This window comes from Podarcis cretensis, assembly GCF_951804945.1.
Source record: "Podarcis cretensis genome assembly, chromosome: 1".
Lineage (NCBI taxonomy): Eukaryota > Metazoa > Chordata > Lepidosauria > Squamata > Lacertidae > Podarcis > Podarcis cretensis.
Genome location: NC_137170.1, coordinates 123,764,745 through 123,779,078, shown reverse-complemented (window position 1 = coordinate 123,779,078; position 14,334 = coordinate 123,764,745). Strand labels below are relative to the sequence as shown.

At 44.8% G+C, this 14,334-nt stretch overlaps 1 protein-coding gene across 2 annotated transcripts in view; it reads left to right on the top strand.

The window, feature by feature from the left end:
* Nucleotides 1–341: 341 nt before the first annotated feature.
* The window catches only part of NEMP2 (nuclear envelope integral membrane protein 2), a 112,183-nt gene continuing 98,190 nt past the window's right edge, over nucleotides 342–14,334 (top strand). Inside the window, exons 1-2 of one of the 2 annotated variants that reach the window (XM_079980195.1) lie at nucleotides 342–561; nucleotides 750–810. In XM_079980195.1, the coding sequence (XP_079836321.1) occupies nucleotides 538–561; nucleotides 750–810 (85 nt within the window). In that variant the 5' untranslated portion in view covers nucleotides 342–537. Of the gene's footprint in view, nucleotides 562–679; nucleotides 811–14,334 lie in introns of both variants that reach the window. The other variant, XM_079980193.1, reaches the window with a different exon arrangement.

The following is a 14,334-nucleotide window of genomic DNA, read 5'->3' as shown; positions in this document are numbered from 1 at the left end:
CTTTCTCTCCCTCTTCCCCCCTTTCTCTTTCTCTCCCTCTTTCCCTTTCTTTCTTTCTTTCTTTCTTTCGCTTTTCCTCTTTCTCTTTCTCTCGTTCTTTCTCTAACTCTTTCTCTTTTTCTCTTTCTTTTTTCCTCTTTCTCTTTTCCTCTTTCTCTTTCTCCTGTTCTTTATCTAACTCTCTCCCTCTTTCTTTCTTTCTTTCCCTCTCTCCCTTTCTTTCTCCTTCTCCCTTCCTTTCTCTTCCTTTTCTCTTTCTGTCTCTCTCCCTTTCTCTCTCTTTTTTCTCACTTTCTTTCTTTCTCTCTTTTTCTTTCTTTCTTTCTTTCTCTCTCTCTTTTCTTTTTCTCTTTCTCCCTTTCTATTTCTCTTTCTTTTTTTTCTTTCTGCTTCTCTCCTCTTTCTCTCTCTAGCTTTCTTTTTCTTTCTCTTTCTTTCCGGGGCACAGAATGTTACATGAAGTGATCCCATCCATCCCTGCCTGTACTTTAAAGGCAAGCTTATCGGGAGCCCGTTCTGTGAACCACCCTGAGATCTATGGATGAGGAGCTGTATAAAAATGTAATTATCTGCTGCTACTACTGTTATTATCAGAAGTTTTCTTCTGTGTACCCTTGAGTACCCCCAGAAAAAAGCACTGATTATTATTATTATTATTCTGTGCTCCTCATTCCCACAGGTTTTCCAAATGGACTTCATTGAAGTTGTTTATTATTATTATTATTATGCTGCATTCTGCGCTCCCACAGGTTTTCCAGATGGACTTCATTGGGCTTTTTCCAGCCAGAGCTGAGCTCCAGCACCTCTCAGGTGGGCATCATTGCAATTCTAAGGGAATAAGGGAGAAGTTTGTGGTGAGCTGCAGCCCCTCTTTTGGTAGAAAAATAGCTCTTCTTCTTGTTGTTATTTGGCACTTAACAAAGTGAGTTGTCCGTCACAGCTTCCCTGCTATTCTCCCATCCCCACCCCTACGTAAAAGGCTGCAAGCCTGCGCCCGCTTTTCAACCAGGAGCTCAGCGTGGTTCCTGCCATAGAACTGCAATGTTGGAAGGGATCCTGGGTCTCATCTAGTCCAAACCCGTGCAGTGCAGGAATGGCCACAAAAGTACACCTGGCCTTCCAACCTCAAAGGGTAGCTTCATTGACTTGGAACCCCAAAATTTGGGACCCCTTCCCAACCTGTGCCCAAGTTTTGCAGTTGTTTTTTGCAGCCATCTTCCGCCTTTGCCGGGTCTCTGGAGCACTTCTTCAGAGCTCTGGAGGCATGTGAGGTGGGCAGCCGAGGGGTCTGCTGCTCTAGATGTAGCCCGATCCTCTGAATGCAAGGCTGAACTGCGCCCAGAGGGACTTGCACTGAAGCGAGTCAGTGACTCAAGCCCTTTGCTAACTGCACAGTAGCAAAACCATACCCCCACCTCTCAGATTTATTATTTGTTTGGGGACTGTGTTGTGGACTGAGCTTTACATCCTTATTCCACTTTGATTCTGATTTGATTTTAGGATGGCTTTTAATTGATTGCTTAATTTTATGGTAATATGTTATATATTTGATGTTAGCCGCTCTGAGCCCGGTTTTGGCCAGGGAGGGCAGGGTATAAATAAAATTTATTATTGTTACTGTTGTTGAGATTTTGATTTCTTAGGCACCTTGAGTTTATTTTGCAGTTTAAGAAGATAAGTTTTTAAAATGAATAAAGGACTGTGACTTTATTACGCTACCTGTTAGCTTCAACAGTTCTGTTTTAATTCTTTCATTCTTTTCCTTGTGTTAGCTTGCCCTTTTGATGTACTTAGAGCCTCTTATTTCCTTCTCCTTTTCAATGTTGTCTCTTATAATATGCCATTGTATGAAATGCATCCTCCTCCAATTAAACTTTAATCGGGGGGGAAACCCCAGAAACTACATACATATTTGCCCTTTTCGAGTGGAGAGACACTCCAATTCAATAGACTTCTAGTGGGGAAAGCTGTTAAGGAACTTATCTCTCATTCTGAACAAGCGACGTGGGCTCCGGTTTGTAGCATGCCTTGTGTGACAATGGTTTCCTGGAAACTTTCTTTTCAAAACATATAGCCTCCCCAAGCATTGAAAGAACCAGAAGTATTCCATTGTTCCTGTAAATGAATATTACTGCATTAAAAACACATTATTCAAGCTGATCTCATTGAGACTAGCAGTGGGAACCAGAAAAATGCTCTCCACCCATCGCGGATCTCAATCCTAAAACATTTTAATCCGAAGTGATTTCAATGGGGCTTACTTTCAGATAAGTGTACTTATCTGTACCTGCCTTGAATGACTTCTACCTAAGTCCTCAGGAGGTTGAACTGAAATTGGTGGGTGTTCCGGGTATAAGTTGTTTATAGTAACACGAGGTTCTGAAGGCAATAACCTACCGTATTTTTTGCTTTATAAGACTCACATTGCTGCTTTCACTGCGCAGAGATCCCTCTTGCTGTTCTGGCTGCTGAGATTCAGAATATTTCTTTGCTTGTTTTCCTCCTCCAAAAACTAGGTGCGTTTTGTGGTCCTGGTGCGTGCGTCTTATAGAGCAAAATATACGGTACTTTGTCAGAAGCTTGAAGTGGGCGGCGGAGGTGTTGGGCACCATCTGTATAAACCCCCCAAAGCCATATTTGGACCTTTTATTAGGACCAGCCTAAATGGAAACATAAAGTAGGTGTGGCGAACCTGAAGACCTCCATATATTTCTGGACTACAACTCCCATCATTCCTGGCCACTGGCTGCTAGGAGTTGTAGTCCAACGACACACCCATGCAGATGCAAGCTGCAAATCCTGTGCCCTTTGCACAAGCTTGTCTTCTGCAGTGGAGCAAACCCACCGTCCCACAAATCCACCATTTTTATTTTGCCTCAGTTCCTTCCCCCTCTTTTCAGCAAAGCTTCCACAGAATTAGTATGGATGCTAGCGGCAAATCTTGCCTCTGCCATGCAGGGGGTTAGACTAGATGACCGTTGGGATCCCTTCTACAATTCTATGATTCCATGACATCTGGCGAGCTGCAGGTTCCACATCTTTGAAATAAAGCAAGGCTCAGATCTGAGTAGAAGGCAGACTCTATCCTTTCAAAAGGGGGGTGGGGCAGCGGCAGCCATTGCTCCATTTCTCCCAAAATCCTAGGTGTATAACCTGATATCTATGGCACCTGACAGATTCTAACAGTTCCATCTTGGAACTGCGAAAGCTGATCTCACGGCTGCAACATCCAGTCTTCATATTTGCATTTGTTTCCTTCCACCACTCATCCCTTTCCCCCCAACTTTGTGCAACATCTGAAGAACTTGACAGCTTGCCGGTATTTTGGTCGATCCTAACAAACACAGCGGGTGGCTAGGGCTTGCTGATCAGAAGGTCGGCGGTTCGAATCCCCACGATGGGGTGAGCTCCTGTTGCTCGGTCCCTGTTCCTGCCAACCTAGCAGTTCGAAATCACGTCAAGTGCAAGTAGATAAATAGGTACCGCTTTGGCGGGAAGGTAAACGGCGTTTCCGTGTGCTGCTCTGGTTCGCCAGAAGCGGCTTAGTCATGCTGGCCACATGACCCGGAAGCTGTACGCCGGCTCCCTTGGCCAGTAAAGCGAGATGAGCATCGCAACCCCCGAGTCGTCCATGACTGGTCAGGGGTCCCTTTACCTTTACTAACAAATGTATTGCCCAATTATTGATTGTCCGTCCTGTTGTACACATTGAAAAGCACATGACTCCCCCCCCCCGCGCAAAGAATCATGGGAACTGATTTGTTAAGGGTGCTGGGAATTGCAGTTCTGTGAAGGGGTAAACTATAGTTCCCGTGATTGTGGGGAATGCCTATGGGCTTTAGATGTATGGTGTGTATTCAGCAGTTGGATGGCAGCAGTTGCCTAGGATCTCAGACAGAGAGAGACTTTTTCCCAGCATTCTTCTGCGAGTTCTCTAACACTACAGAGGTGCTGGCAGACTGATCTATATTTGCTAGCTCTATATACAACAGGAATCATAGAAATGCAGAGCTGGAAGGGACCCTGAGGATCATCTAGTCCAACCCCCTGCAGTGCTGGGATATGGGGATTGAACCTGCAGCCTTAATGTTTATCAGCACCATGCTCTAACCAACTGACCTATCCAGGCCAACATACATGATTGGGTGTCTTCTTTAAAAAAAGAGAGAGGTTATAGAGGTTTTGCTTTGCTTTTAATATATCAATATGCAGTACCAATGTACAAATAAAACATAGAATAACAATAATATTAGCATTTTAAATTAATAATAATAAGCAACAAATTAGCCTCTCTCCCCAACATCCCAAAGCACTCTCACTAGCTTCTCACATAAAATCTTGCTGAAATAAGAAAGACCTCGTGCTTCCTCTAAAAACAGGTTAAGTAGGTATGGCCTTTTGGTTTGAGAGAGATGGGAGTTGCAGCGTGATAAACTAGAGAGATACAGTGCACGTGATTTTTGATTATGTGTCCCTTTTCCTTTAGAAAATTCTTCCGCCACCTCACTGTTCTTCCAGACACTTGGCATTTTTTCAGTCCATAAATCCAATGCAAAATAAGACTCTTGCCTAGGCTTATTCTGCAGTAAGCCAGAAGGAACCAAACTGCACGTTCAGAAATATCATATGGTAACAGTCCTCCTTTTTTTGGACTGTGTCACTCCAGAGTCAGGGTGGGGAGATTCACGGTTGCATGGTCTCTCACACCAAGACCTCCTAGTCTATGGAAAGCTCACATAGCAGAAAGGTGGTTTCTGGCTTTTTTAAAAAATGGAGTGGAAGTGCAGATTTTCATGAAATGTATGACAGATGCTGCAATAATTTCTCTGCCCGAAAGGACAGAAGTAGTTTAAAAAAATCATGGAAACACCATCTGTCAAGGCAATTTACACAGTTTGGGCTAAATATAATTTCAAATCGGCTCTGGCGGTATCTGCATGTACATCTTGTTACTATAATGAACAAACTCATAATTAAGATGTTTTAAGGGATATTTCATACTGGGGAAAGGAGAATCTTAAGTGTTTTGGAGGAGTTTATCTCAGGATAAACTCTCTTAACATTTGAACAAGTGGCGTAGAAAATGAATCCCTATAGTCCTAAATTGCTGGTTTTTTCTTCTTGAAATTAGCCATGCCATTATTGGAGAAATGGCCCAATTAGAGAGTGCAAGTGGAAAATTGATTGCTTTCCCTAACCAATAAAACACCAGCAGACAAGACAGATGGAATACTCTCAAGTATTCGATCTGATGGCATTTTCAGAATAAATAGGGAAGAGATAAACCCGGAACACCACTACCAAACACTGATAGTTGCTATATGGCGTACCTGGAGGGGAGAATTCATTGTTATGAACTTAAAACACACCTTTTAAACTTGTTACATCAGTGGTACGCAACTCCTTTGAATTAAAATTGACTTACAGTTTTTGTCTCACGATTATTGCTGGTGTTAACAGCCAACTACATAGAATTATATGAAAATATGTTGGAGATGCTAGGAAATCAGAAGTTTGGGCTGCTTTGCACCATTTGATATTTAACAAATTGCTGGGTATTAACTTCCAGTTGATCCTTTCAAAAAGGCAAAGGCAATATGGACAGAAATGGTGCAGAGATTATAATTAATCTTATTTCTGTGAAAATACAGCACCACAGTGGAACAGAACTATTCCCTCCCCAGCTGATTGTGTACTTCTTACACAACAGCAAGAGAGAATGATAAATATAACAAATTTGTCAAAGAAAATGCCTTTTATCATTTGTGGGTTTTGCTGATATGCCTACTGTAAAAAAAATATTGAAGGTACGGGAATCACTATCAGTGTGATCTGGGGCAGGAGGGCTGCCTGTTATCTGGGCCTCCTCTAGTGAGACTTCCCCATTTCCTGACCTGCTGCTCCCCATTTTGCATGTTTATATCATTTCTCTAAATTTGCAAATCCCCTTGGGTGTGTTGGCAGAAAGGCAATTTATGAATGTATTGGAGAAATAATAGTAAATACAGACTCCAAGAGTACCCAGTCCTTCTTTGTATGTTATGCACATTGAAGTTCGTAGTAGTAGTAGTACAGTATCTCCATCAGACTGGATTTCCCCAGCCACTCTGGGCAGCTTCCAACAGAATATGAGAACACAGTAAAACATCAAACATTAAAATCTTCTCTATACAGGGCTGCCTTCAGATGTGTTCTAAAAGTTGTGTAGTTGTTTATCTCCTTGACATCTGCTAGGAGGTGGGTGCCACTACCAAGAAGGCCCTCTGCCCGGTTTCCTGTAGCTTCACTTCTCAGTGAGGGAACTGTTGGAAAGCCCTCGGAGGTGGACCTCAAATGGGCATGGTCTGGACAGGTAAAAAAGTAAAGGACCCCTGGACAATTAAGTCCAGTCAAAGGCGACTATGGGGTTGCGGCGCTCATCTCACTTTTCAGGCTGGCATTTCAGCCGGCATTTGTCCACAGACAGCTTTCTGGGTCATGTGGCCAGCATGACCAAACCGCTTCTGGCGCAGCGGGACACCATGACAGAAGCCAGAGCACACGGAAACGCTGTTTACTTTCCCCCCGCCCTGGTACCTATTTATCTACTTGCACTGGTGTGCTTTCGAACTGCTAGGTTGGCAGGAGCTGGAGCAGAGCAACAGGAGCTCACCCCGTCGTGAGGATTCAAACCGCCAACCTTCTGATCAGCAAGCCCAAGAGGCTCAGTGGTTTAGACCACAGCAGCCACCTGTGTCCCTGGACTGGACAATGGAGATGGAGACACTCCTTTAGCTACACAGGGCTGAGGCCGATTGGGGCTTTAAAGGTCAACGTACTGGGAACCAGTGTAGATCCCTTAGCTCTTACCAGTGGCCCATAAAAGTACTGACTATCCATTCAGAGATCTGATATGGAAGCAAGGAATACACACAAGAGCATTCTTTTCATGACTCGTTTCCAGGGCGCCAAATGAGTAACCTTGAAGGTTTAGGCAGCATTTCCCCCCCCCCCCGCAACATTTTCCCATGAGAAAATGTGGCAATGTGCTACCCTACAAAGCCATAGAAATCTTCACAAAGCTGCCATCTCGCCTCCCACTCATTTCCCCCCACTCCATACCCTCAGGCAGTACAGTAATGATAATTAGAGCTGCAAAATACCATTATGGTCTACGGCCCTTTCATCCTCAAGATATACAGCATGCATTACCCAAGGGTTGGGGAATCTAGCAAAAAGGGGAAGGGGGTCTACAAATTGAGATTGAAAAGCTCCAAGGCAAAACTCCCTAAGAAGCCTCAATGTACTTTTAAATTTTTATTTAAAACCCAAAACCAAGCACTTTCCATTAAGTCGTGCTGCTGTATTTAAACTGCAAATGCAGGCAGCTTCTGCTTGTGAAAGGGGGGGGGGATGAACCGTTTCGTCCTTTGACTCGGGTGGCAAAATGTGTCAGCGTGCCTCTGCGGAGTCCCATAGTCCTGTCTAATGATGGATGGAACCCTCGGGAAGACGTAATTTCTGGAGCATTCGACAAACACTTTGCTCCACCATTCCAACTTTTGCTTCCCCTTTATTTATCTTAGCAAACTGGAGGCCTGGAATCATGCAGATGCCCAGCCAAATTCTAATCAGCAGGGCTATTGGTTTTAGAGTCGTAATGGGTGGAATGACTGCTATCCTGCAGGTATTTACCGTATTTTTTGCTGTATAAGATTCACTTTTTCCCTCCCAAAAAGTAAGGGGAAATGTGTGTGCGTCTTATGGAGCGAATACAGGCTGCGCAGCGATCCCCCTTGCTGTTCTGGCTTCTGAGATTCAGAATATTATTTTTTCTTGTTTTCCTCCTCCAAAAACTAGGTGTGTCTTATGGTCTGGTGCGTGTTATAGAGCGAAAGAAAACATAGATATCTGCCCTTTTGGAAATGTTTAGAGGAGCTTTGTACCTGTAACTAGCAATGACAAAAAGTTAAGGATTATTGGGAAATGCTTTATAATGAAATGAAAAAATTGTTTAAAAGAACGTTCCCCCCCCAAAAAAAAAAACCCAGAGGCATTTATTTTGAGTATGGTACATATAGAGGTACCCAGGGGGCAGAAAAAGCTATTTTTGTGCGCAACGACAGCAGCTAAGAGTTTGTTAGTTCAGAAATGGAAGGGGGGAGAGGTTTCAAATAAGGAGGGATGGCCGCTGAAAACGATGGAATGCACAGAGCTAGCAGGCCTAACCAGCAAGGTAAGAGAACAAGAAGAATGGGTCTATTAAGAGGAATGGAAATTATTACAAATTTGACAGTATAATGTAGATTAAGACATAATAGAAAAGGGAAAACTAGAATGAGGAAATAAAATTTGCAGCCAATTTTGGAAGTACGGTCGTACCTCAGAAGTCGAACGGAATCCATTCCAGAAGTCCGTTCCACTTCCAAAATGTTCAGAAACCAAAGCACAGCTTCTGATTCGCTGCAGGAAGCTCCTGCAGCCAATCTGAAGCCACGGAAGCCCTGTCGGATGTTCAGCTTCAAAAATAGTTTGCAAACCGGCACAGGCACTTCCAGGGTTGCGGAGTTTGGGAGCCAAAACGTTCGCGAACTAAGCTGTTCGAAAACCAAGGTACGACTGTACGAGGAACCATGGAAGCAGAGGAAGGGAAGCCGTTGTATGTACTGTTGTATATTTAATGGTGGAAAATGTAAATCTAAAAGTTTAATGAATTTTTTTTAAAAAAGGGGAATCCCAATGGTGTAAGAAAAAATCAAGTAGTTCGCTAAAGGGGGGAAAAGCTTGTGCAGAAATTCTGCACATGCATCCTGCTAATATTGTTTAATGATTATGCCTACCATGATTAAGCCTACCATGCAGAGATGAAGAACAGCATGCCCTCAACATTTCTCTGATGAAAATAGGGACATCCTATTCCATAATTTTACTATTTATACCCCACCCATCTGACTGGGTTGCCCCAGCCACTCTGGGTGGCTTCCAACATATATAAAAATATAACACAACATTAAACATTTCAAAACTTCCCTATACAGGTCTGCCTTCAGATGCCTGCTAAAGGTTATGTACGGTAGTTACCTCCTTGGTTCGGGGGTCACATAACTCCATACCCATCATTTCCCCAATGAAAATAGGGATGTCCTAGTGATGTATGGAAGTGAGAGCTGGACCATAAAGAAAGCTGATCACCGAAGAATTGATGCTTTTGAATTACGGTGCTGCAGAAGACTCTTGAGAGTCCCATGGACTGCAAGAAGATCAAACCTCTCCATTCTGAAGGAAATCAGCCCTGAGTGCTCACTGGAAGGACAGATCCTGAAGCTGAGGCTCCAATACTTTGGCCGCATCATGAGAAGAGAAGACTCACTGGAAAAGACCCTGATGTTGGGAAAGGTGGAGGGCACAAGGAGAAGGGGACGACAGAGGACGAGATGGTTGGACAGTGTTCTCGAAGCTACCAGCATGAGTTTGACCAAACTGCGGGAGGCAGTGGAGGACAGGAGTGCCTGGCGTGCTCTGGTCCATGGGGTCACTAAGAGTCAGACACGACTAAACGATTAAACAACAAGAACAACAAAGTGATGTATGGAAGTGAGAGCAGGATCATGAAGAAGGCTGATTGCCAAATAATTGATGCTTTTGAATTATGTTGCTGGAGGAGATTCGAGAGTCCCATGGACTGCAAGAAGATCAAACCTATCCATTCTGAAGGAAATCAGCCCGAGTGTTCCCTGGAAGGACAGATCCTGAAGCTGAGGCTCCAAGACTTTGGCCACATCATGAGAAGAGAAGACTCACTGGGAAAGACCCTGATGTTGGGAAAGGTGGAGGGCACAAGGAGAAGGGGACGACAGAGGACGAGATGGTTGGACAGTGTTCTCGAAGCTACCAGAATGAGTTTGACCAAACTGTGGGAGGCAGTGGAAGACAGGAGTGCCTGGCGTGCTCTGGTCCATGGGGTCACTAAGAGTCAGACACGACTAAACGATTAAACAACAAGAACAACAAAGTGATGTATGGAAGTGAGAGCTGGATCATGAAGAAGGCTGATTGCCAAATAATTGATGCTTTTGAATTATGGTGCTGGAGGAGATTCGAGAGTCCCATGGACTGCAAGAAGATCAAACCTCTCCATTCTGAAGGAAATCAGCCCTGAGTGTTCCCTGGAAGGACAGATCCTGAAGCTGAGGCTCCAAGACTTTGGCCACATCATGAGAAGAGAAGACTCCCTGGAAAAGACCCTTATGTTGGGAAAGATTGAGGGCACAAGAAGAAGGGAACGACAGAGGGCGAGATGGTTGGACAGTGTTCTCGAAGATACCAACATGAGTTTGACCAAACTGCGGGAGGCAGTGGAAGACAGGAATGCCTGGCGTGCTCTGGTCCATGGGGTCACGAAGAGTTGGATACAACTAAACAACAACAACAAGGAAAAGTGGGACATTCCGGGATCAAATCAGAAACCGGGACGGCTTCTGTAAATCCGGACATTTGGAGGATCTGCATAGAAGAGCCTTGAAATTAAAGAAAAGTCGACAGCAAGCAATTGTCTGAAAGGCGAAAGCTGCAAGAAGGATCCAGAGGCAGTACCATGCGTGCCAACAGAACAGCTGATGTCGCTCCCTGCGGAGGAGATTCTTGAAGCACACGTCTCCCACGTCTTGCTCCTTAGAGGAGGACGAAGAGGAGGAGGAAGAAGATATAGCACTAAACAAGCATGCAGTTGCCTCACCCCCTCAGTACAGTCTGTTTAGTTCTGCAGGCTAGGAAAGGTCACAACACAAACAGAATTATTACATTAAAAGTGTATGCTTAACCATATTTCCTGAAGACGCTATCGCCGCCTGTGAAGAAAACACTTCCAACTGTTTGCTTTTTAACATTGAAGGTTGATGAGACTTTACATATGCATCTTGGTGTACTCAAAAGTAGCATTTTCAAAATAGCGCCCAGGATGTTTTGGCGTTGGTACAATGTGCTGAACGAATAACGGGTTCCAACGAAGAGTTTACGGTTAGTTGAATGCTAAACTGCAGATTTATGTGGGAATAAAGCCCATGCAACTCAATGGGCAAGCAGCCACGTATTCAGGTGCCAAAGCAGTTCTGTACAACAATTTGACAAACCACCTGCTTTTGGAACATATCTAGGGCTGCAAAAGCCAAAGGTTCTGCATGTGAAACACCTCACAGGCCATAATGCATGACTGGCAGATGGTATGTCTGACATTAGCATCCATCCTGGTGGCCAAATGCCGGGGACCATGAGTTTTGAAGGATCCACTGGGGCCGACACTGTCAACCCTTTAAAAATACATATATATATTGTTACGAGAGTTGGGTGCCTCCCCCTCTCTCTGCTGTGTGGTGGCAAGAGGCCTTAAGCATTAAGAAATATAGTTTATTCACCTATTTGTACCTTCAGTCTGCATGGAGGGAGTCCAGATCTTACAGCATGGTCATTTTAAGAGGGGCTTGTACCCCACAGCAATGCAGCCAGCCTTCAGCCTGCCTTCCCAATATGGATCCCAATCTTTCTACCTCCATTTTCTTCCCAGAGCACCCTGCTAAAAACTCCCTTTTCCTGTCCCCTCACAGCCAGTTACCATGGCAACCTTCGAAACCCTTGTCTCTGTTCACACCTCAGAGCAGGGAGAAAGGACAGTTCTCATCGCCCATGACCCTCAATGGCCTTCTTTTGTTTCTTAATGGCCCTAGCTTTACAAAGCTTTAGTTTTTCTTTACAAAGCTTTAGTTTATGGTTGCCATCAATTTTGATTTTAATTCATTTTTATAATGTTTTATAATGTCATACTGTTTTAATGTTGTTAGCCGCCCTGAGCCCGGCTTCGGCTGGGGAGGGCGGGATATAAATAAAATTTATTATTATTATTATTATTATTATTATTAGCTTGGCCAGGTCATTTTGCATAGGCTAGCCCAGGAATTCCTCTGCAGCTTGTATTTCTCCCTTCACAACCCAAATAATCAAAATCCTACCATTTATTAATTTCAAGGTTGGGGGAGGGATCCACCTGCCATATCTATCACAATAAAGGTAAAGGGACCCCTGACCATTAGGTCCAGTCGTGACCGACTCTGGGGTTGCGGCGCTCATCTTGCTTTATTGGCTGAGGGAGCCGGCGTACAGCTTCCGGGTCATGTTGCCAGTATGACTGAGCCGCTTCTGGCGAACCAGAGCAGCACACGGAAACGCTGTTTACCTTCCCGCCGAAGCGGTACCTATTTATCTACTTGCACTTTGATGTGCTTTCGAAATGCTAGGTTGGCAGAAGCTGGGACTGAGCAACAGGAGCTCACCCCATTGCGGGGATGCGAACCGACGACCTTCTGATCGACAAGCCCTACGCTCTGTGGTTTAACCCACAGCGCCACCCAGTCCCCTAATCTATCACAATATTTTACCTTTATTTCATTTATATCTCACCTTCTCCCCAAGGAGCTCAAGATGGCACACATGTTTTCTTTCTCCCACATTTTATCCCCACATTTTACAGCAACCATGACTGATAGCAGAATTCCTTCTGCAGAGTTATAGTTGGAGTCTACGTATGCAGTGAACTTAAATGGCACAATCTATTCTGGTTACAGCGTTTGGAGGGGGCCCCTGTTTTTAATAAAACCTGGAGTTCTCTAATGACAAAAACCTGGTCTTCTGCCCTGGTTTCCATGTCTACAACCTAATGACCTAAGGCTGATTCATATGACCAAAATTGGCTTTCTCATGCAGCAGTCCAGAGCATGGTACACATTTGTGCCCGGCTGTAGAAGACGATCTTTGTTGTTGGTCCATTCACCTCATCAGTGAAGATGTTTTTTCTTCCTGACCATCTGTGACATGCAAATATGCGCAGAAGGTCGCTCTGGGGTCATGCAAATTGCCCCAAGGACTCTTTCAGTTTCTGGAAGTGTCTGTAACACTTCCTGCCATAGCTGTCAGATGCAAGAGAGAAGGATGCAAAATTTTTAAAGGGGGTTGTCACCATGTCTCACCTTACTGTGATGAGCTGCCCCTGCCCCAGATCTTTTTGCATTGGCCTACCACCAGCCCTTTGTAGCTGGCCATAGTAACATCAGGAAAGGGATGCAGGTGGTGCTGTGGTCTAAACCATGGAGCCTCTGGGGCTCGCTGATCAGAAGGTCAGTGGTTCAAATCCCCGGGGTGAGCTCCCGTTGCTCTGTGCCAGCTCCTGCCAACCTAGCAGTTCGAAAGCACACCAGCACAAGTAGATAAATAGGTACCACTGTGGTGGGAAGGTAAACGCCATTTCCATGCGCTCTGGCTTCCATCACGGTGTCCCACTGCGCCAGAAGCGGTTAGTGATGCTGGCCACATGACCCAGAAAGCTGTCTGTGGACAAATGCCGGCTCTCTCAGCCTGAAAACGAGATGAGTGCTGCACCCCATAGTCGCCTTTGACTGGTCTTATTGTCCAGAGGTCCTTTACCTTTTACTTTTACCTTTCACATCAGGAAAAGGCCCAGATCTCACCTTTCAAATCCTTATTTGGTGGCCATTTTCAGAAGAAAACCTAAAAAAAGAACAGTTTTGTTTTTTCCAATTAAAGCTGCTAATTTAATGCCGATGGCATGAATAATGAACAGGACTGGTTTCAGCTAAATGAAGTGGAGCACAGACTCCTACGCAGTTCTGCCAACGCACTTCAGCTCTGACCCCTGGCCACCTTTCCACAGACTTCCTCCTGAGCCTCTTGCATGGAAACAGGACTAGCTCTATGAGCCGGTAAGAGCAACTAAAGAGAAATGGCAAAGAGGGATTGCAGCAAGAAAAACCAGGAGTGGAATTATGCCTGTATACACACCATACATTTAAAGTACATTCCCCTGCTCAAGAACCGTGGGAATAGTTTGTTAAGGGTGTTGGGAATTATAGCTCTTTGATGAATAAATAACAGCTTCCAGGATTAGGGTGGGTGGGGAGAGAATGTGCTTTATCTGTATTTTGTATACACCGTGCCATGTTTTGAGGAGGTAAAACTGTGTGTGTCCCCCTCCCCGTTAAGCCTAAACACAATATACCTTCTTTATTTTTACTGGTGTTATAGATTGGGGAGAACTCCTTAAACCATAAAAGGTAAAGGTAAAGGTACCCCTGCCCGTACGGGCCAGTCTTGACAGACTCTGGGGTTGTGCGCCCATCTCACTTAAGAGGCCAGGGGCCAGCGCTGTCCGGAGACACTTCCGGGTCACGTGGCCAGCGTGACATCGCTGCTCTGGCGAGCCAGAGCCGCACACGGAAACGCCGTTTACCTTCCCGCTGGTAAGCGGTCCCTATTTATCTACTTGCACCCGGAGGTGCTTTCGAACTGCTA